The sequence below is a fragment of the Callospermophilus lateralis genome, chromosome X, assembly GCF_048772815.1.
Source record: "Callospermophilus lateralis isolate mCalLat2 chromosome X, mCalLat2.hap1, whole genome shotgun sequence".
In the NCBI taxonomy this organism is placed as follows: Eukaryota; Metazoa; Chordata; class Mammalia; order Rodentia; family Sciuridae; genus Callospermophilus; species Callospermophilus lateralis.
This window is the reverse complement of record NC_135325.1, coordinates 125980312-125998457: the sequence shown is the minus strand read 5'-3', so window position 1 is coordinate 125998457 and position 18146 is coordinate 125980312. Positions and strand designations below refer to the sequence as shown.

Genomic DNA, 18146 nt, shown 5'->3' with positions numbered 1-18146 from the left:
CTTGGTGGAGAGGGGTGGGGCGGAGCCCTTGGTGGGCGGGGCGGGGCCCTGGCGGGCTGAGCTCGCGGGTGCCCGCCGCCTTGCCAGGCGCTGGTGTTGAGCTTTGCAGCTGCGGCGGCAGGTGAGAGCCTTTGGCTGGGTAAAGATAGGCGGGAGGCAGACTCTGGCCCGTCATCGCTCCGCGATCGGCCACGCGCCACCCCGGCCCGACCAGACCCAGCAGGGAAAGGCCACCGCACATTGGCGAGGCCTGGCGGGGCCCAGGAGTGACGTGAAGGCTCCTGACCTGAGAGTGCCCAGCGGGTTGTGCGTCCTTCTTTCTGCCCGCCTCCACCCCCGGTTTTCACTCGAGCTCTGCTGGTGCTTCACCTGACAACTTCCAGACTCACAGGTGGGGAGGAGCCCAGGTCAGCACTGCCAATTACCCTCACCCCCAAACACTCCACCGCTGTGGAAGAAGCATCAGGGCTGGCATTGCCTTCCCTGCCTTGGGGTGCGTCTGTTCAAACTCTTCCAGCCCCTCAAGCAGAAACCCCGTGGATTGGGGCCAAACTCCTCTTGCAGTGACTCAAGGCGGCCAGCCCTGCTGAAGGGATGGGATGGGAGGTGAATGGCCCTTAGCCTATTGCTTTGAAATGGTTTATATTACCCTGGTGCCTGCATATTTTTCCCTCCACTTGACTTCTCCTACCCTTTGCTGGTTTTCCTGCCTGGCACCCCCAGCAGTGAAACACAAGGTTGGACCAAGGCCTCCAGGGTAAGTGACCTAAACTCCAAGCCAGCAAGGGCCATGTCATCCTGTGGCGGGGGAGGGGAGACTTTCCCAGGGAAAAACCTTTTGCTGAACCTCCCTCCACTCCCACCTTACCCTCTCCTCAGTTTCAGATGGGAGTGGGGGCAGAGCCAAAGACTAACTAGGATCCAGAGAGGTGGTGAACTCTGAGACACTACAGGGCACAAAGAAATGGACTGCTGTGAATTATAAACACCATGTGCCCATCCTGGTTGCCCCAGTTCTAGCAGATGATGTGATACTACTGGGGTGACTGCCCAAATTAAAAACAGGAGGGAGGCAGACCTCCTCCTTTCACTCTGAGGTACCCCACCCTCTGGAAACACCTACGTCCCACTAGGAATTTCAGGCTCTGGTGGAGTTTTGGGGGAGGCCCAGTACTCTGAGCACAGCAGATCATATGTAATGCAGCAGTTTTAGAAGCTCAAATTCTGGGACTGCCAGAGAAGTGGGAACTCTTACAGAAGGAGAGGTCCCTCCCAGTCCCTCCGAGTGGACATGTGCTTCTATATGACCCATTCTTGCTACCCCTTCTGGCAACTTCCCTGGGAACAGGGAAACTGCTTCCTACCAAGATCCCTCTCTCATTACTATAGGGCAGGTACAGCAAACCAGGTAGCGACAGCAACAGTTTTCCAACTGCATGCCAGTGGCAGATATCAGCCCCTCAGACCTTTGGTACAGTGGTCACCCACTGCCCACATCACTTTACCACCACTTTGGGCCTGGCAAATGACACTCATGTTCCCCAACCTACTCTCCCAGATCTGGACCAAGCCAGTGTTTCCCATCATTCCCCTTTGTTCTCATCCATCTTGTCTCCTTCTCACCTCCCCCCCAGGTGGTTTTCAAAGATTTCATCCTCACTGTGGTATCACAAAAGCCTTGCTTTATCTGCAATGTTTTTTTGTATCAGAGATTGAACCCAGAGGCACTTAACCAGTGAGCCACATCCCCAGCTTTTTTTTTTTTTTTTTTTTTTTTTTTTGAGATGGGGTCTCATTAAGTTGCTGAGGCTGGCTTTGAACTTGAGATCCTCTTTCCTCAGCTTCCTGAGCCACTAGGATTACAGGTGTGTGCCACTGCACCCAGCTTATATCTGCATCTTGAAACCAGTGTTGAACAGGCTAATGGTGACAGGACTGGAAGTGGCTGTCCTGAATCTCTTGGTATCAGGACATCTCTGCAAGGTCGCTGAGGTGGACAAACCCAAGGAAATCAGCAGGTATCAGCAGGTGAATGGGAACTCCTCTCTCTAGGTGGCACCTCTGTATGAGGAATGGGAAGCTTGAGGCAGCTGTGCTGGAGGAGGGGAAAGCCAAATAGCGCTCAACAACAAGCAGTAGGCATTGCCTTTCTATTCCTGAGCTTGGGATTAGGGGTCCTGCTGAGTCTTCCAGCAGTGGACTTCCAGAAACCCATACTCCTGGGCTTATATCTGCTCACCTTCACCAGCTACCTCTCTGTATCCCTTCCCTTCTCAGAGAGAGCCCTGCCATCAGGAAAGCAGGACAAGACCAGGACCTACTGATGGACCCTTTTCAGGACAACCCAACAGCCGTGGTGCTTTCCTAAGCTGCAGGAGACCTGGGCACACCTTCTGGAAGAGCCATGATGTTCAGGAGGGGTAGGGGCAGCTCTCAGCAGTGGCCTGGCCTGAGAGGGGAGTGTGGTTGCACAGGCCACCTAGGCATGCTCAGAGCTGCCCTGCTGCTCATCAGCCTACCATGGGGGGCCCAAGGGATAGCCAGTGCCAACCTCAGCACTGCTCTGGGCCACCCTGTGCCATTGACAGAGGGTCGTTACTTGAGCATTGGAGATGGCTCTGTGATGGAGTTTGAGTTTCCTGAGGAGAGTGAGGGCATCATTGTGATCTCAAGCCAATACCCAGGCCAGGCAAATGGAACAGGGCCTGGCCCCACACTGAAGGTCACATCCCTGGACACAGAGGTGCTGACCATCAAGAATGTGAGTGCCATAACCTGGGGTGGTGGGGGTGGCTTTGTTGTAAGCATCCACTCAGGTCTGGCTGGACTGGCTCCACTCCATATCCAGCTCGTGGAACCTCATGAGGCCTCACCCATGCTGATTGAGGAGCGGAGAGATTTCTGCATCAAGGTGTCACCTACTGAAGATACCCCTGCTACCCTCAGCACCAGCCTGGTCCACTTCTCGGAGAACCCAATACTCTACATGCTCTTGCCTCTTATCTTTGTCAACAAGTGTTCATTTGGTTGTAAAGTGGAACTTGAGGTTCTGAAGGGGCTCCTGCAGAGCCCCCAGCCCATGCTTCTGGGCCTCTTGGGCCAGTTTCTGGTCATGCCCTTGTATGCTTTCCTGATGGCCAAAGTCTTCATGCTGCCCAAGGCCCTGGCTTTGGGCCTCATCATTACCTGCTCATCACCTGGAGGTGGGGGGAGCTACCTCTTTAGCCTCCTTCTTGGAGGGGATGTCACACTGGCCATCTCCATGACTTTCATCTCAACTGTAGCTGCCACTGGTTTCCTGCCACTGTCCTCAGCCCTCTACAGCTATCTTCTTAGCATCCATGAAACTCTCCATGTGCCCATCTCCAAGATCCTGGGGACCCTGCTATTCATTGCCATCCCTATTGCAGCAGGAGTGGTGATCAAGTCCAAGCTCCCCAAGTTCTCTCAGCTGCTGCTTCAGGTCATCAAGCCCTTCAGCTTTGTGCTCATCCTGGGTGGCCTCTTCCTGGCTTACCGCATGGGGGTATTCATCCTGGCAGGAGTCAGGCTACCCATTGTACTGGTGGGCCTCACTGTGCCCCTGGTTGGCCTCTTGGTGGGCTACTGCCTGGCCACGTGCCTAAAGCTGCCAGTGGCCCAGCGGCGGACGGTCAGCATTGAGGTAGGGGTGCAAAACAGCCTACTGGCTTTGGCCATGCTACAGCTGTCCCTTCGCCGCCTTCAAGCAGACTATGCCTCCCAGGCCCCCTTCATTGTGGCCCTGAGTGGTACCTCGGAGATGTTGGCCTTGGTCATTGGCCACTTTATCTATAGCAACCTGTTCCCAGTTCCATGAGGCACCTGGGTCAAGCTTTTATCGCCCAACCACCACACTCCATCCCCTGTCCCTACAGTTCTTGTGTACCAAAGGCCTTTATTTCTCATGCACTATGCACTCAGACAAATCCAAGCTTATTTTTTTTACTGGTTTTTTATTCTCCAGCTTTCAGTGCCAAAGAGGCCATGCTGAGTTAGGTAGGTGGGCAGTGCCCAAAAAATATATTTCAATAAAAGAGAGAAGCAAGCTCGGGTCCCTTCCAGTCTTTGCCCCTTGGGACCTGGAGGTGGGGGAAGGAAAAGTGTGCGTGGGTAAGTGTGGGCCAGGGTAAGGGTGAGCTTGAGTGGCACGGTGATCCCTGCCCTGGCTTTCTCTATCAGTCCTTGCCATTTAGCCCCTCACTGAGTGAGGTGGCCTCTTGGTTCTAGCATGAAGGGTGGGCAGATGGAAGCAGAGGCATAGCTTCCCTAGGTGCTCTCAAGCTCAGTCGGGTTTCTGCAGCCAGACTAGAAAGGAGGCAGAAGAACATAAGGCACTATGGTCAGCTTGGCAGGACTGGGCCTGTTGTGTTACTGAGAGACACAATCTGGGGTTGCACTGACCTGCCCCACTAGCAGACCAGGAATTTAGAGGGGGCTGGGTCACTGGTACAGGCGACTGGATTTCCTGGTCATTTCTTCTCCCAAACCCCATCTCGTACCTCCTCCCAGTCCTAGCGGGGTAGACGCGCCAACTCCCTGCACACTTCCAGCGAGAGGACCCGTCAGCCTGGGAGGTCCCAGTGTCTTTGCGAGTCTGCGCCCCACGGCAACTAACTCCTCTTTGAGAGGCGGGGCGGGGGCGGGACCTAGGGGCGTGGGCAAGGCGCACGGGTGTGCCCCTCTCACGGCTTCCGGCGGCGGCGGGCGGTTCCGGCGCGTGCCCGGGGCGGCAGCGGGCGACTGGGGGCCATTGGGGTGCGCGCTGGCCCTAGTGGACGCCTCCGCGGCCGCCATGCAGCTGACGGTGAAGGCGCTCCAGGGCCGTGAGTGCAGCCTACAGGTAGGGTCACCAGGCCCGAACCACCTTCCCCGGCTTGCACAGTCACAGCCTCCTGGCACAGGGACGGGCAGGGCCCGAGGACGGGAACGGGGCGGCCGGACCTGGGAGGCCGGGAGAATTGCCCTCTGGAGGGGACGCGAGGCTTTTGTCGCTCAGGGGTCGCGGGCTCAACCCCTGCCTCCCACCCTCGGCCCGGTCAGGTGCCAGAGGACGAGCTGGTGTCCACACTGAAGCAGCTGGTCTCCGAAAAGCTGAACGTACCCGTGCGCCAGCAGCGACTGCTGTTCAAGGGCAAGGCCCTAGCAGGTAACAGGGAGTGGATACACCCAGGGAGCCCCGCAGGAAGTCGGGGGATGGGGTGTACAGGCTAACTCCGGCACCGTGATGGATCTGGGCGCTGGCTCTCGCGCCAAGGGAATCTATATACACCACAGCCAGATGCCACAGCGCTCCGCTCTGACTGCTTGAGGCAGTATCATTTCCGGGGCCACTTCCACGGCTGTGGATAAAGAACCCCACCAATCTCTTTTTGGCAGATGGGAAACGACTGTCAGATTACAGCATTGGGCCCAATTCCAAGCTCAACCTAGTGGTTAAACCTCTGGAGAAGGTGTTACTTGAAGAAGGCGCTGCCCGGAGACTGGCCGACTCCGCATCTCCTCCTGTTTGGCAGCTGATCTCCAAAGTCCTGGCCCGCCACTTCAGTGTAGCAGATGCTAGCAGGGTATTAGAACAACTGCAGAGGGTGAGAAGGGACATCCAGTCCCAGCTAGTCCCAGCCCCTGACTGTCACAGCATATCCCTCCCCACTGGCACTGCCTGAATCCTCTTGGCCTTCTCTCCTCAGGATTATGACAGGTCCCTGAGCCGCCTGACACTGGATGACATCGAACGCTTGGCCAGCCGCTTCCTGCACCCTGAAGTGACTGAGTCTATGGAGAAGGGGTTCTCCAAGTAGCATTCTTGGATTATGGGAAGGAGCCCGAGGCTAGGCCACAGCTGCATGTTGCATTAAATGTATTCTCCTGTTGCAGTTTGGCTCATAATAACAATAATAATAGCGGCTGGTATGTACCAGGCTCTTGCTAGGTGCTAGGCACTACTCGAAGCACTTGACTAGGGTTCTCTACCACCCCTGCAATAGAACTGAGACAGCACGGTGGAGGCACCTAGCAATGACATGGGAGAGCCCAAATCTGAGTCCAGCCAGCTTGTAGAAGTGCCTCAGTGTGAGAAGGAGGAATGGGCTTTAGCATTTCACATTTAGCCCACTGAGAATAAGCCCTTGAGTGATGTGCTCCCAAGCCTGAAAGGGTAAGCAGTTGGCCCCTGCTGCCCAGTCTTGTCACCTGACCTCTGTGGAGTGTGGCACAGCCCTAAACAAATCTCCACAGGAGGGCAAGTGACAACCAGCCCTGGGCCTCCTCAGCTGCTGCAGCAAGTGTGCTCTTGATAAAGGAAAAGCAGGAACCTGGGAGTCAGAAAGTCACCCCACCTCTGTGGCATGACTTGAAACGAGTTTCTGTGCTACTTTGGTCCCTGACCATTGAGTCTGTGCAGACCTGAACCAATTTTCTTCCTCCTTACCCCAGCCCAGGGTGGAGAGTCCTTACGATGATCTTCCACCTTCTATTCAATAAACAAACCGAAGCCAAAAGTGAAGCTATAGCCAAGCATGGGCCAGAGATGGCATGCCCTTGGTGACACAGCTCTTCTCTGGGGCACCCTGTCTGCTTGTCTCCTCCTGGAGATGAGTAGTTCTCACCCATAGGGCAGACAGGTCACTTAGCAAGACAGTGTCACAGCTCGGACTCCATCTCGGTCTCTGCACCTAGTGCTTGCCCACAGTATGAAGACGATGCTTCCCATGCTACCTGTATACAGGGGCTTACACTTTGCACACACCTCATTGCCTGAGAAGAAACCTCAGGGTCCTGGAGAGGGCCAGAAGTATGGACTCAGTAGCAGTGGTTCCTCTTTCATCCTGCACTGTGCATGGTGCTAGAGGTCGTGTAAGTACCTACCTTCTTGGAGGAGGCCCCCAGGGGTGGTAGAGATCGGAAGGCAGCCATATGTATTCAGTTCTTCCACTTTCATCATTCTCCATGTGGTCAAGGCTGGACCTGCCTTCCCTGCCATAGGCCCTGCTGCCTGGTCCTTATGGGGTGAACACTGGATCCCCATACTGGAAAGATGAACAGAGGCCTGAGATCAAAGAACAGACAGTGGCCTCTGGCCCTTCCTGAGAGCTGGAGACATCACATAGCAGGTATCTGCTTAGGAACATCTGTGGTCTGCCGGCTTACATGATAAACTTACAATACTCTCATTTATTTTGAGTCAGGGAATGTATTTTGAAAATTCACACTAAAGGTGCATGTGAGACTTTTATCCAAAAGGAACTCTATTAGCTAGGCTGGTTTTGGTTTCCAATAATTGTTTTAACAATAAAGGAAACTTAATGGCTTAGGAAACTGAAAAGTCCAGGGTCCTGGCAGTGGAGGAAGAAGTTGACCAGATATCTACTTTCTCTCTGCCTCCCTGTGCATCCTCCACTATCTGCTTTATCCCAGGCCAGCACCTCTGGGGATCAAAAGGTGGCTGCCTGCAACTTCGGTGGAACTCTTTGTTCACTGCTGGTGAGGAGCACCTTCTGTCTGTAGATTAGCTTCTGTCTCAGATGTCCCCAACAAATAAATGCTATTGTTATTGGTCAGGACTGCGTCTTGCATCCAATTATTTTGGCCAGGGTGGAGGGTGGTGGCCAGCTTCCTGGAGCTGTGTATGTGGTCTCATCTCTGTATACATGGGCTTCCTGGAGGAGGGCTAAACAGGTTTCCTGATTGGTAGCTGCAAACAACAACTGTCCACTACAGGGGATGTGTGTGTCAGAAAGATCAGGATTACTTGGTGGGAGTGAAGGAGGGCTAGAGGGAGGTTCAGACAGCAAGAGTATTTTCTGAGATTTGCAACTTGCTGTGCCCTATACGGCATGTTTTCAAAGATATTTAAACTTTAGACAAGGATTCATTGTCCCCATTTTATAGGCAAAGAGACAAACCTTGACATGGTTATTGAGTTCCTTATGCCAGTGCTTCTCAGCTCTGGGTGCCAGAGGCTGGAGCATGGTGGTTGGTGGTTCCCTTCAGCCAGAGATGAGAAGGAAATGTTCCTGATATATTTGGATGGTATAGTTGGGGGTTTTGCCAAGTGGCTACCTGTGCACTGAGGGTTCTAAATGGAGGGTCCCTTAGGCATCACACTCAAGCCTGTGAGAGACTGTGGGACAGTTACAAAACTGGGGAGTCTGGGAAAGGCTCAATGTTGTGTTGTTGCCTTGAAAGACTGCGGGCACCATCTGCTGGGTGGTCAGACATATAGAGGTTCCTACTCAGGGGACATGGGGTTGGACATGGGGACTAAGGAGTAAGGGGTACCTCAGGGTATATGCTGGGAGTTTTGCTGATAGAAGACAGGACCCGAGAAAAGAAGAAGATACCCTTTGATGGTCAATCACTGAATTGTTCTAAGCCTTTACTATGCAGAGTTCATAGCTCATTTCAACTTAACCTGACTACCAAATACTGGGAAGTGGAGGAGAGCCACTTGAACCCAGGCCTGGTCTGATCTTCAAGCCTATGTAAACATGCTGCTTTGCCCAGGAATTATCTATAGACGGGAAGTCCTAGAAGCTATTAGAATGGGTGAAATGGTTTTCCAGAGATACTGGCATGAAAAGGGAAGATTCAAGGAACTTCTTTTTGTTGATTTTGGTACTGGGGATTGAACTCAAGGCACATTACCACTGGGCTACTCCCTATCCCTTTTTATTTTTATTTTGATGCAGAGTATCACTAAGTTGCTGAAGGCCTCTAACTTGCAATCCTCTGGTCTCGGCCTCCGTAGTCCCTGGAATTACAGGCCTGTGCCTTTGCACCCAGCTGAGAAATTTCAACTAGAGAGGAGGCAGAGGAGTATACCTCCAACACAGGAAGACAGAGACAGTAGAGTGGGCTTCCAGGAAGGGGAGGCCATCTAGTGCTGCCAAGATGTGAAGCAAGGATAGAATGGAGACTCCTCCAGAGTTAGTAATGAGGTTGTTGGCAATGCTGGATGAAGAAAGCCACTATATGGTGGACCTGGCAGTGAGAGAAGATAAGAAGGTGGCCATAATAACTGGGGACCCCACATTCCAGGCACTGTGCCCTCTGAGACAAGTGTCCATCCCAAAATGGTGTCACTGCCCCCTGCCCAATACCAGGAGACCCAACACTGGCCCCTTATACAGGAAGCTTAGGACAATCCCTGAGCCCCAGGAATGTGTGATCAGGATAACACAAAGAAATGGCAGCATGAGTGAAGGGCACAGATAAAGTGGCCTCTCCAAGACAGAAGTAGTCTTTCAGCTGGAATAAGATGTTTGGGAGGCCATTTCTTAAGGGACCACAAGAGGGTCAGAATCAAGGGGAGCAGCATTTGAAGTGAGGCTTATTGAGTCAGAGGTGCCCAGGCAACAACTTTTTTATTTTTATTTTTTAGTTATAGTTGGACACAACATCTTTATTTTATTTATTTTTATTTGGTGCTGAAGATCGAACCCAGGGCCTCGCACATGCTAGGCAAGTGTTCTGCTGAGTCACATTTCCAGCCCCATGATATCCTACTTTCTGGCCCTACAAGATGCTCCAGGTAGCTGGGCATGGTCGCACATGCCTGTAATCCCAGGAATTCAGGGGGCCGAGGCAGGAGGATTACAAGGTTGAGGCTAGCCTCAGCAACTTAGCGAGACCCTAAGCAACTTAATGAAACCCTCTTCCAAAATTTAAAAAATAAAATCAACTTTTTAAAATGGCCGAGGATGTAGCTTAGTGTAAAGCACCCCTGGGTTAAATCCCTAATACCAAAACAAACAAACTCCAGGCTCATCATATAGTTATTCTGGTTATTCCTGTTCAAACCCAAGAATCAGCCATTTCTTTTTCAAAGAGCCCTAGTTCCTTTTAGTGGGGAGTGGTATTTAGAAACTAAGATGTATGTGCAGAATATTCTCATTGCTACTGGGGTGTCATTGATTCCTGGACTCTTTCCACAGAGCTTGGAAACATATATTTTTAAGAAATCACACTTTCATACTGAAACCTCCAATTACAACCCAGCATCACAGTTCTTTCACACCTTACCTCATTCCACAGTGAGAATTCTGATTTCTGACAACATCAATATATTTACTCATTTTCTCTACCAGATACAGTCTATCTTAAAAGTACGTTCAAAATAGCTTCACACTCACTTCATCCCTACCATTATCAACTGCAAATATGCTAAGAATAAAGCCAATTCTTTTTGTCCCACAAAGGGACCTCAGTAAGAGAGCTGAGCTTAAAAGGTATTGCACTACCTTCTCTCTATGGTTTCATCATAAAGGCTCAATTTTGCTCTGATTCAACTACAACATTTTATTTTTTATTTCACTCTTTCAAATTTACTTTTTGGTGGAGGCGATCCCCCACTCACTGTCTTGACAGGGTCACAGTGAGAAAAAGTGTTGGCAAAGCCGCTCTCCCACTGTCTTGACAGGGTCACAGTGAGGATGAATGCTGGCAAAGCCACGCTGGTTGGTGGGTAACCGAAACCATGAGACCCTTTTTTATGTAATTGGGACTTTGCATTTTCATGCTTATGTTTCTCACAGGAGGCATGAGTATGTTAAATGCCAAACGAATTAAATTTCAGATGGCTAGAACAGAACAGGTAGTTCATGCCTTGGAGGCCGTTCTACCCACCCCTCAGCATATCAAGGACAAAGTAAAAGGCTATTCTTCTATCTTAGTACATTGTGGACAAACCTAATAACGGACAACAATCATCCTCTGAGAAACAAACTCTTTGAGAACTAGTGTACCTTGACTGAGAAACAAAGAAACTCTTCGAGAAAGCAGCTCAACCAGTTTTATGAGAATAAATTTAGAAATTAATTAAAATAGGTTTATAAGACACAGTTTTAAAATAATGTTAAAAATATTATTTTATTTAGATTCTTAAGTTTAGAAATTCTTAAGTCTTTAGTTGTATAGGTTTCTGATATGTTTTAAGGATGATTCATAAACTTTAAGATATTTTAAATATAAGATTTAAAGGGACTTTCTTAGATGGGAATTTTAGATTAAAAATAAAGTACAAGTGTACTTTAGGTTAATGATTGGCTAGGAGACTTAGAGTCTGGTTACGTAGTTTGGCATTAGTTAATAAGGAAATAACATATCTTGGGAAAAATAGTAATTCTTGGGAAAATCTGAAGGATGTAAATTGGTGACATGTTTTATTGATGATTTTGTACTTTGATGATTGTATGGCTGGGGGTCATATCCTGGAAGAATGTAGATCGGTGTGCTCTCAATCATGGTTAAGGAAATGTCATGTCTTGGCAAAGTTTTAAATTATATAATCAATGACGTATTGTGAATCTATAATGATGAGAAAAATTGTAATAAAAAGGGGACCCAGAGAAAGCTGCTTTAGCTCTCTCTCTGGAGATTGCTCAAACGGAACGACTCCTGTCTCATCATTTCGCCGACGCCACTCCTCCTTCAGGACTCCCTGGACCCCGCTGGGGCTGGACCCCGGCAACTTTTGAACACGTGAAATATTTACATGCTTCAAAAGTCAAAAATACATTAAAAAGAAGTATTCTAAGAAATACCCTTACCCATCTTAATTCCCTATAAATGACCATTTTGATTATTGTTTATCTTTTTTTCAAATAACTTCATTTTTATCAGAAATTCTCATTCTTTTTAAAAAGAACTTTTTTAGTTATAGACAGACACAATATTTTTATTTTATTTATTTTTTTCTGGTGCTGAGGATCAAACCCAGTGCCTCACATGTGTGAGGTTGTGCAAGGTTGGCCAATGAGCCACAACCCCAGCCCAGATATTTTCATTCATTTTTATTGCTGTATAGGACTAACATGTGAATATGTTATAGCTTATTATATTTAGTTTAACTCTTTATTGAGGGACTTATGCATTGTATCTAATAGTTTTCTATTATCAATCGTGTTACAGAAATTTTGTGTATATGTTTCATTTTGTGGAGTAACTCTTACATGCATGACTGCTGATTCAGAGACAGTGGTGGACACTTTAGTACTGATTCATCCAACAAGATGCAAATCACCTACTGCATACATTGCACTGTACTGAGTGCTGGGGATATATTAAAAAACTGAATAAAAGAAAAGGCACAAAACAATATCAACAATAAACAAAACAAAAATATAATTTCAGATCATTAGAAATTCTATACAGAAAATTGAAGCCAGGTGTGGTAGCACACTTCTGTAATCTGAGGTACTTGGGAGGCTGAGGCAGGAGAATCACAATTGGAGGCCAGCCTGGGCAACTTAGTGAAACCCTATCTCAAATAAAAATAAAAATGGTTAGGGATGTAGCTTGGTGGTTTCAGGCCCTGGGTTCAATCCTCAGTACTGATAAGAAAAAGAAGAAAGAAAAGGAGCTGGGCTTGGTGGTATACACCTGTAATCCCAGTGGCTTGAGAGGCTGAGGCAGGAGGATTGAGAGTTCAAAGCCAGCCTCAGCAACAGTGGGGCACAAAGCAACTCAGTGAGACCCTGTCTCTAACTAAAATACAAGAAAGGGCTGGGGATGTGTCTCAGTGGTGGAGTGCCGCTGAATTCAATTCCCTGTACTGCCCCCCCGCCAGAAAAGGAGAAGGACAAGAAGAATAATAAGAGGAGGAGGAGGAGGAGGATGGTGCCTTTACTCATAAAAAAGGAGAAGAAACAGAAGAAGAAGGAAGGAATGGAAAAAGAAAATCAAAGAGTATTGAAGGTGTTCAGGGAGAGATGGTTCCCATTGGGGGCTAGTAGTAGAAGGGGAGATAAGTGTGGTTTAGAGATAAACCCAAGAGGACTTGCTTATATAGCTTAGTGTTTAATCATTCCTTATGATTACAAAGAAGGAAAACGGAAGATTGGGGCTGGAGTTGTGGCTCAGCGGTAGAGCGCTTGCCTTGCATGTGCAAGGTCCTGGGTTCACTCCTCAGCACCACATAAAAATAAATAAATAAAATAAAGGTATTGTGTCCAACTACAACTGAAAAATAAATATTTTTAAAAAACAGAAGATCAACACAACCACCCTCAGAAATTTCATGTCATTTAAAAAACTTTTTTGTTGCTATTGTTAGTGGGGATTAAACCCAGGGGTTCTTAATCACTTAGTCACTGAGTCGCATCCCAGCCCTCACCTTCATTTTTTTATTAGAGATAGAGTCTTGCTAAGTTGCTTAGGGCCTCACTAAGTTGCTGAGGCTGCCTCTGCCTCACAAGCTGCTGGGATTACAGGCATGCACCACCATGCCCAGCTAAAAACTCTTTGATTGTAAATGTCACCTTAGGTCCCTAAAAAAAAAAAAACTGGAAAACATAAAAAAGTAAGTTAAAATCATCTACCATCCTATCACCCAGAGATCCTGAGTACTTACATACTATCGTATTTTTAAAAATATTTTTTAGTTGTATATGGACATGACACCTTTGTGGGTTTTTTTTTTTTTTTTCATTTTTTTTAATGTGGTGCTGAGGAGCAAACCCAGTGCCTCACATATGCTAGGCAAGCCTCTACCACTAAGCCACAACTGCAGCCCCAACACAGGTGTATTTTCCAAGGATTTCTATGCATACACTGTATGATATACTAAATTGGTATTTTGGTTATTACAGTTTTTGCACTGTTTTTCCACATATTAGACCTATTCCCACTGAGGATACTTTGGTTGAAGTCCCTGTTGACTTGCCATGTCTGCACTGGTAGGTTTCCCCTTCACACAGCCCAGTCCAAAATGCTCCTTCTAAGAATCAAATTGGGCTCTCGGCCTTAGCGCCATCTTCTTGGAAACCTCTGCGCCATGAGAGCCAAGTGGAGGAAGAAGCGAATGCGCAGGCTGAAGCGCAAAAGAAGAAAGATGAGGCAGAGGTCCAAGTAAACTAGCTTGTGCACCGTGGTGGCCAAAGGAGTATAGATACGGAATGCCAGGGGCCGGGGACGTTGGTACAAGTTGGACTGCCTCCTACTGTCCACATTTTGTCTCGGTGGATTTAAGAACTTACATCGCCCCCTCGTCGCCAAGATCACCACTGAGAGAAGACCCACCTTGCTTTTAACATCCCCTGTTGGTCCTTTGTCCGGGACCTTTGGCATTCTGGACTAACTCGTTTCTCAGTTGTGGCCAGTGTAACGCGTGTACAATAAATCATCCCTTCTGTTTTAGCTGAAGAATTAAAAAAAAAAAAAAAAGAGTCAAATTGGATTGGTTTATCATCAACTGAAAAGCCCTCTTGTGTGGGCCAATGGGTGTGGGGTAACAAAGCTATATCCCTAGGGAGGATATAAGACCGGTCATACTACTCACTCTCTGCAAATCTCTGCAGGGGTGTCATTTCTTGGGGACCACTGAAGCTGGAAAATAGCCAGGGCAGGTATCTGGCTGCAGGCCGGGATTCCTCACCCAAGACCACCAGGTAAGCTGAGGTAAGACCAATTTGCATTAGTGCTTTGAGCCCTTAAGGGTACTCTAAGGGGCGGGGCTTCGTGAGGGAGAGCTGATTGGCTGGGCAGCCAAAGACGTCTCCCGGATTGCTGGGCCAGGTCAGCTGGGTGGGAAGCAGTAACGCGCCCATTGGAGCCATTTGTTTGCCTGTTTGAGCAGCCACTTTAGGAAGCCCAAGTCGCCTCCTGCTCTGATGCATGGAGTTTTGTGAGGGAACCTTAGTCTTCCAGGCCCGAGGGTAGCACAGCTAGCTTGAAGGGAACAGATCACACACCTGATGGCCTTGTTAGGGAATGTTCGCAAAGGCCCCCTGGGATTGAGTCGTGTACAAAAGGGCAGAGTTTTTGGAGGGGACTTCAGTCTCTCTGGCTGATGGGATCAACGAAGGTCCCTGGCTGAGCTGTCACGGCAGGAACTGACTCTGAGACAGGCCGACTCACCAGCAGCTGGTCTGCGCAGGCGCGGGAGGGGTCAAGCGTTAGGGGCGGGGTTTCAGGCAGGAACCAAAGAATCTCGGCACTCAGCGGAGAGGACGAGCTGTTGGACTAGCGCTCGGAGGGTGGGGTGGAAGGCGGAGCAGTGGCGGACATGCAGGCCCCAAACGCAAGTACAGGCAACACGGCGGGCCGTGAAGGCAACTCGGCGGGCCGTGAAGGCAACACCGCGGGCCGTGAAGGCAACTCGGCGGGCCGTGAAGGCAACACCGCGGGCCGTGAAGGCAACTCGGCGGGCCGTGGAGGCAACACCGCGGGCCGTGAAGGCAACGCGGCGGGCCGTGGAGGCAGCGCGGCGGGCCGTGAAGGCAACACCGCGGGCCGTGAAGGCAGCGCGGCGGGCCGTGGAGGCAGCGCGGCGGGCCGTGGAGGCTACGCGGGCCGTGAAGGCGACGCGGGCCTTGAAGGCGACGCGGGCCGTGGAGGCAGCGCGGGCCGTGGAGGCAGCGCGGCGGGCCGTGGAGGCAGCGCGGCGGGCCGTGGAGGCAACGCGGGCCGTACCTGCCAGGGTGCTCGCTGCTGCTGCACCTGCAATACTACTGATATAGTGGTAGCTGCTGCCCGTGCATGTTACAGTGCTGCACCAGGTTCTGGCACAGACGGGTCTTCATCAAACAGAGGGCGTCTAATCCGGCCACACATGTTGTATCCTACCCCAGGAGACAGCGGGTCTGACTGTGGCAGGGATACAGGTAGCTTGGGGAAAAGAGAAGGGCGGAGGAGGTAGCAGGTTGCCCTGGAAAAGGAAATCCGCTATTGCGCACATTCAAGCAGAAGGGCCGGCTGTCTGGGCTTGAGGGGCGGGTGCTATGAGAGCAGAGAATGAACCTGGTGAGGCTGTGGTGGGTTAGGACCAGGGATGACCTGAGGAGTGTGGAGGGAGGTCTGAAGGGGTTTAGATTAGGGTGGCCTGAGATGGGATGTGGAAGGACCAAGAGGCTTGACATACAGAGAAACCGAGTTTGGATGGTGCCTTTACTCAGTCTCCACCAGTGCCCTCAGGGTGCCTTTCCCCAGCCCTCTGGAAGCACAAATCGCCCACGGATCCCTGGCTCCAGATGCTGAACCACACCGAGGGGTGATTAACAAGCAACTTATGGTGAGGGGCAACGTTCTGGCCATGTAAGTCACAGAAGGGCTGACAGTTAAGGGTGAGTGCCAAGTGATTGGGTCAGTCTCTACTTGGGGATACTACATCGGAGACATGCAGACAATAAGGTTTAGTTCTAAGGAGAAGGAAGGGTGCACTGGGCCACTTTGCCTAAGGGGTTCTGTAATAACAAGTCCCCAAAGGTATTATGCTTTAAATGTGAAGTGTCCCCCAAAAGCTCATGTGTGATATAATGCAAGAATGTTCAGAGGTGAAATGACTATGTTATGAGACATGTAACTATTTCTGTTAAAGTCAGATTTTCATCACTGTAAACAAAAGACCTAACAAGTTTATTTTGACTCATGGTTTCAGAGGTTCAGTCCATACTCTGCTAACTCCATTGCTCTGCACATGAGGTGAGGCAGAATACCCCGGCAGAGAGATATAGCAGAAGAAAGGCACTCAGGACATGACAGCAGGAAGCAGAGGGAGAAAGAGAAAGTTCTGCTAACCCCAAAGCACAAAATATAAACCCCAAAACACATCACCAGTGACCCACCTCCTCCAGCCACTTCCCACCTGTCTATAGTCACTATCCTGTTAATCTGTACTCCACTGATCAGGCATAACTCTCATAATCCAATCATTTTTGCATTGCTCACAGATGAGCTTCTAGGGGACACCACATATCCAAACCATAACACAAAGGAGCAGAACTACAAAGACAAGAACTTACTACATCCAACTCAATTTTCTTTTTCCCTCACTTTTTAGCAAATGGACATCTGAAGATGCTCGCCTCCTCCGGATTTCCATCATCAACTGTCTTGAACAGCTTTCCCTGGTGTTGAGGACCATGCAGCTCTTTGGGCCCCCCATTCCCCGCTAAGCCTGGGAAAATGGATACAGTTTAACATTATGACCCATTTCTAGGCAGTGCATGGTTCCCTAGGGCAACAATTTCCAAAGTACTTGCTACTTAAGTATGGGGATCTAAATAAAAATTTATTGAGATTGGCCCTGGGACACTTAAGAGTCCTCTTTTTTTTGTATGGTGCTGGGGATTGAACCCAGGGCCTTGTGCATGCTAGGCAAGCACTCTACCCACTGAGCTATGTCCCCAATGGCAAAAGTCCTCTTTTGTTTGGTGTTTTACATGTTTCTTAATGCAGAAAATAAAACTAAGTTAGTCATCTGCATCAGTTTTCTCAGCCTCTGTGCCTCCACATTTTCTTGCCTTTTATCCTTGTGTTTGGGGGGGGGGCGGGTTCTAGAATTCAGATAGTACTACAAATTAATTGAAGACAATTTCAGAAACAGAAGATGAGCTGGGGCCTGTGGCACATGCCTGTAATCCCAGCAGCTTGGGAGGCTGAGACAGGAGGATCATGAGTTCAAAGCCAGCCTCAGCAAAAGTGAGACGCTAAGCAACTCAGTGAGACCCTGTCTCTAAATTAAATACAATATAGAGATGAGGAACTCTTCTTAGGTTTAGAGTTCTATTCATATATGAAATATATAGCAGTAACATACAGTGCATAATTTTCACAAACGTAACATTCTTTCCTGAGTTGTTTTCACATAACCTTTTCTGATTTCTAAAAATTTTTCCAAAAATACATTATCAAACAAAAACATGAGATGCACTGTAATGTAATTGTTGAACATGTAGACCATTTCCCACTTCTTCCCCCATTTTTTTCTTTTGGTACTGGGGATTGAACCCAGAGGCACTTTACCACAGAGCCACATCCCATAACCCTTTTTATTTGGGGGGAGGGCAAGTCTGGGCATTGAACTCGGGGACGCTCAGCCACTGAGCGCCAACCCCAGTCCTATTTTGTATTTTATTTGGAGACAGGGTCTCACTGAGTTGCCTAGAACCTTGCTTTTGATAAGGTCAGCTTTGAACTCAAGATCCTCCTGTCTCAGCTGCCCAAGCTGCTGGGATTACAGGCATGCACCACTGTGCCCGGCTATTATTTATTTTTTCAGATAAGGTCTCAGTAAGTTGCTTATGGCCTAAGTAGCTGAGGCTGGCCTTGAAACTTGTGGTCCTCCTGCCTTAGCCTTCAGAGTTGCTGGGATTACAGGCGTGCACCACCACACCCAACCTTCCATTTCC

General features: G+C 49.3%; 3 protein-coding genes across 9 annotated transcripts; all 3 read left to right on the top strand.

Annotated features, from left to right (window-relative positions):
• Positions 1 to 37: 37 nt before the first annotated feature.
• Slc10a3 (solute carrier family 10 member 3) lies at positions 38 to 4066 on the top strand. Of its 6 annotated transcripts, XM_077106484.1 has the most exons (4): positions 47 to 391; positions 724 to 757; positions 1842 to 2018; positions 2278 to 4066. In XM_077106484.1, the coding sequence occupies exon 4, from the start codon at positions 2405 to 2407 to the stop codon at positions 3836 to 3838; it is 1434 nt and encodes a 477-aa protein (XP_076962599.1). In that variant the 5' UTR covers positions 47 to 391; positions 724 to 757; positions 1842 to 2018; positions 2278 to 2404; the 3' UTR covers positions 3839 to 4066. The 6 variants fall into 6 exon arrangements, with proteins under 6 accessions (XP_076962600.1, XP_076962599.1, XP_076962598.1 ...); XM_077106485.1 differs by lacking the exon at positions 724 to 757 and having other exon boundaries at positions 38 to 121; XM_077106483.1 differs by lacking the exon at positions 724 to 757.
• A 647-nt stretch (positions 4067 to 4713) lies between these two features.
• Ubl4a (ubiquitin like 4A) lies at positions 4714 to 7577 on the top strand. The gene is made up of 4 exons (XM_077106559.1): positions 4714 to 4861; positions 5062 to 5167; positions 5398 to 5606; positions 5709 to 7577. Exons 1-4 carry the CDS (start codon positions 4814 to 4816, stop codon positions 5817 to 5819), a joined length of 474 nt encoding a protein of 157 aa, XP_076962674.1. The 5' UTR covers positions 4714 to 4813; the 3' UTR covers positions 5820 to 7577.
• Positions 7578 to 14958: 7381 nt separating this feature from the next.
• Lage3 (L antigen family member 3) lies at positions 14959 to 17225 on the top strand. Of its 2 annotated transcripts, none has more exons than XM_077107040.1 (3): positions 14959 to 15573; positions 15922 to 16050; positions 16796 to 17225. In XM_077107040.1, the coding sequence occupies exons 1-3, from the start codon at positions 15023 to 15025 to the stop codon at positions 16908 to 16910; spliced, it is 795 nt and encodes a 264-aa protein (XP_076963155.1). In that variant the 5' UTR covers positions 14959 to 15022; the 3' UTR covers positions 16911 to 17225. The 2 variants fall into 2 exon arrangements, with proteins under 2 accessions (XP_076963155.1, XP_076963156.1); XM_077107041.1 differs by having other exon boundaries at positions 15922 to 16027; positions 16796 to 16875.
• The last annotated feature ends 921 nt before the right edge of the window (positions 17226 to 18146 follow it).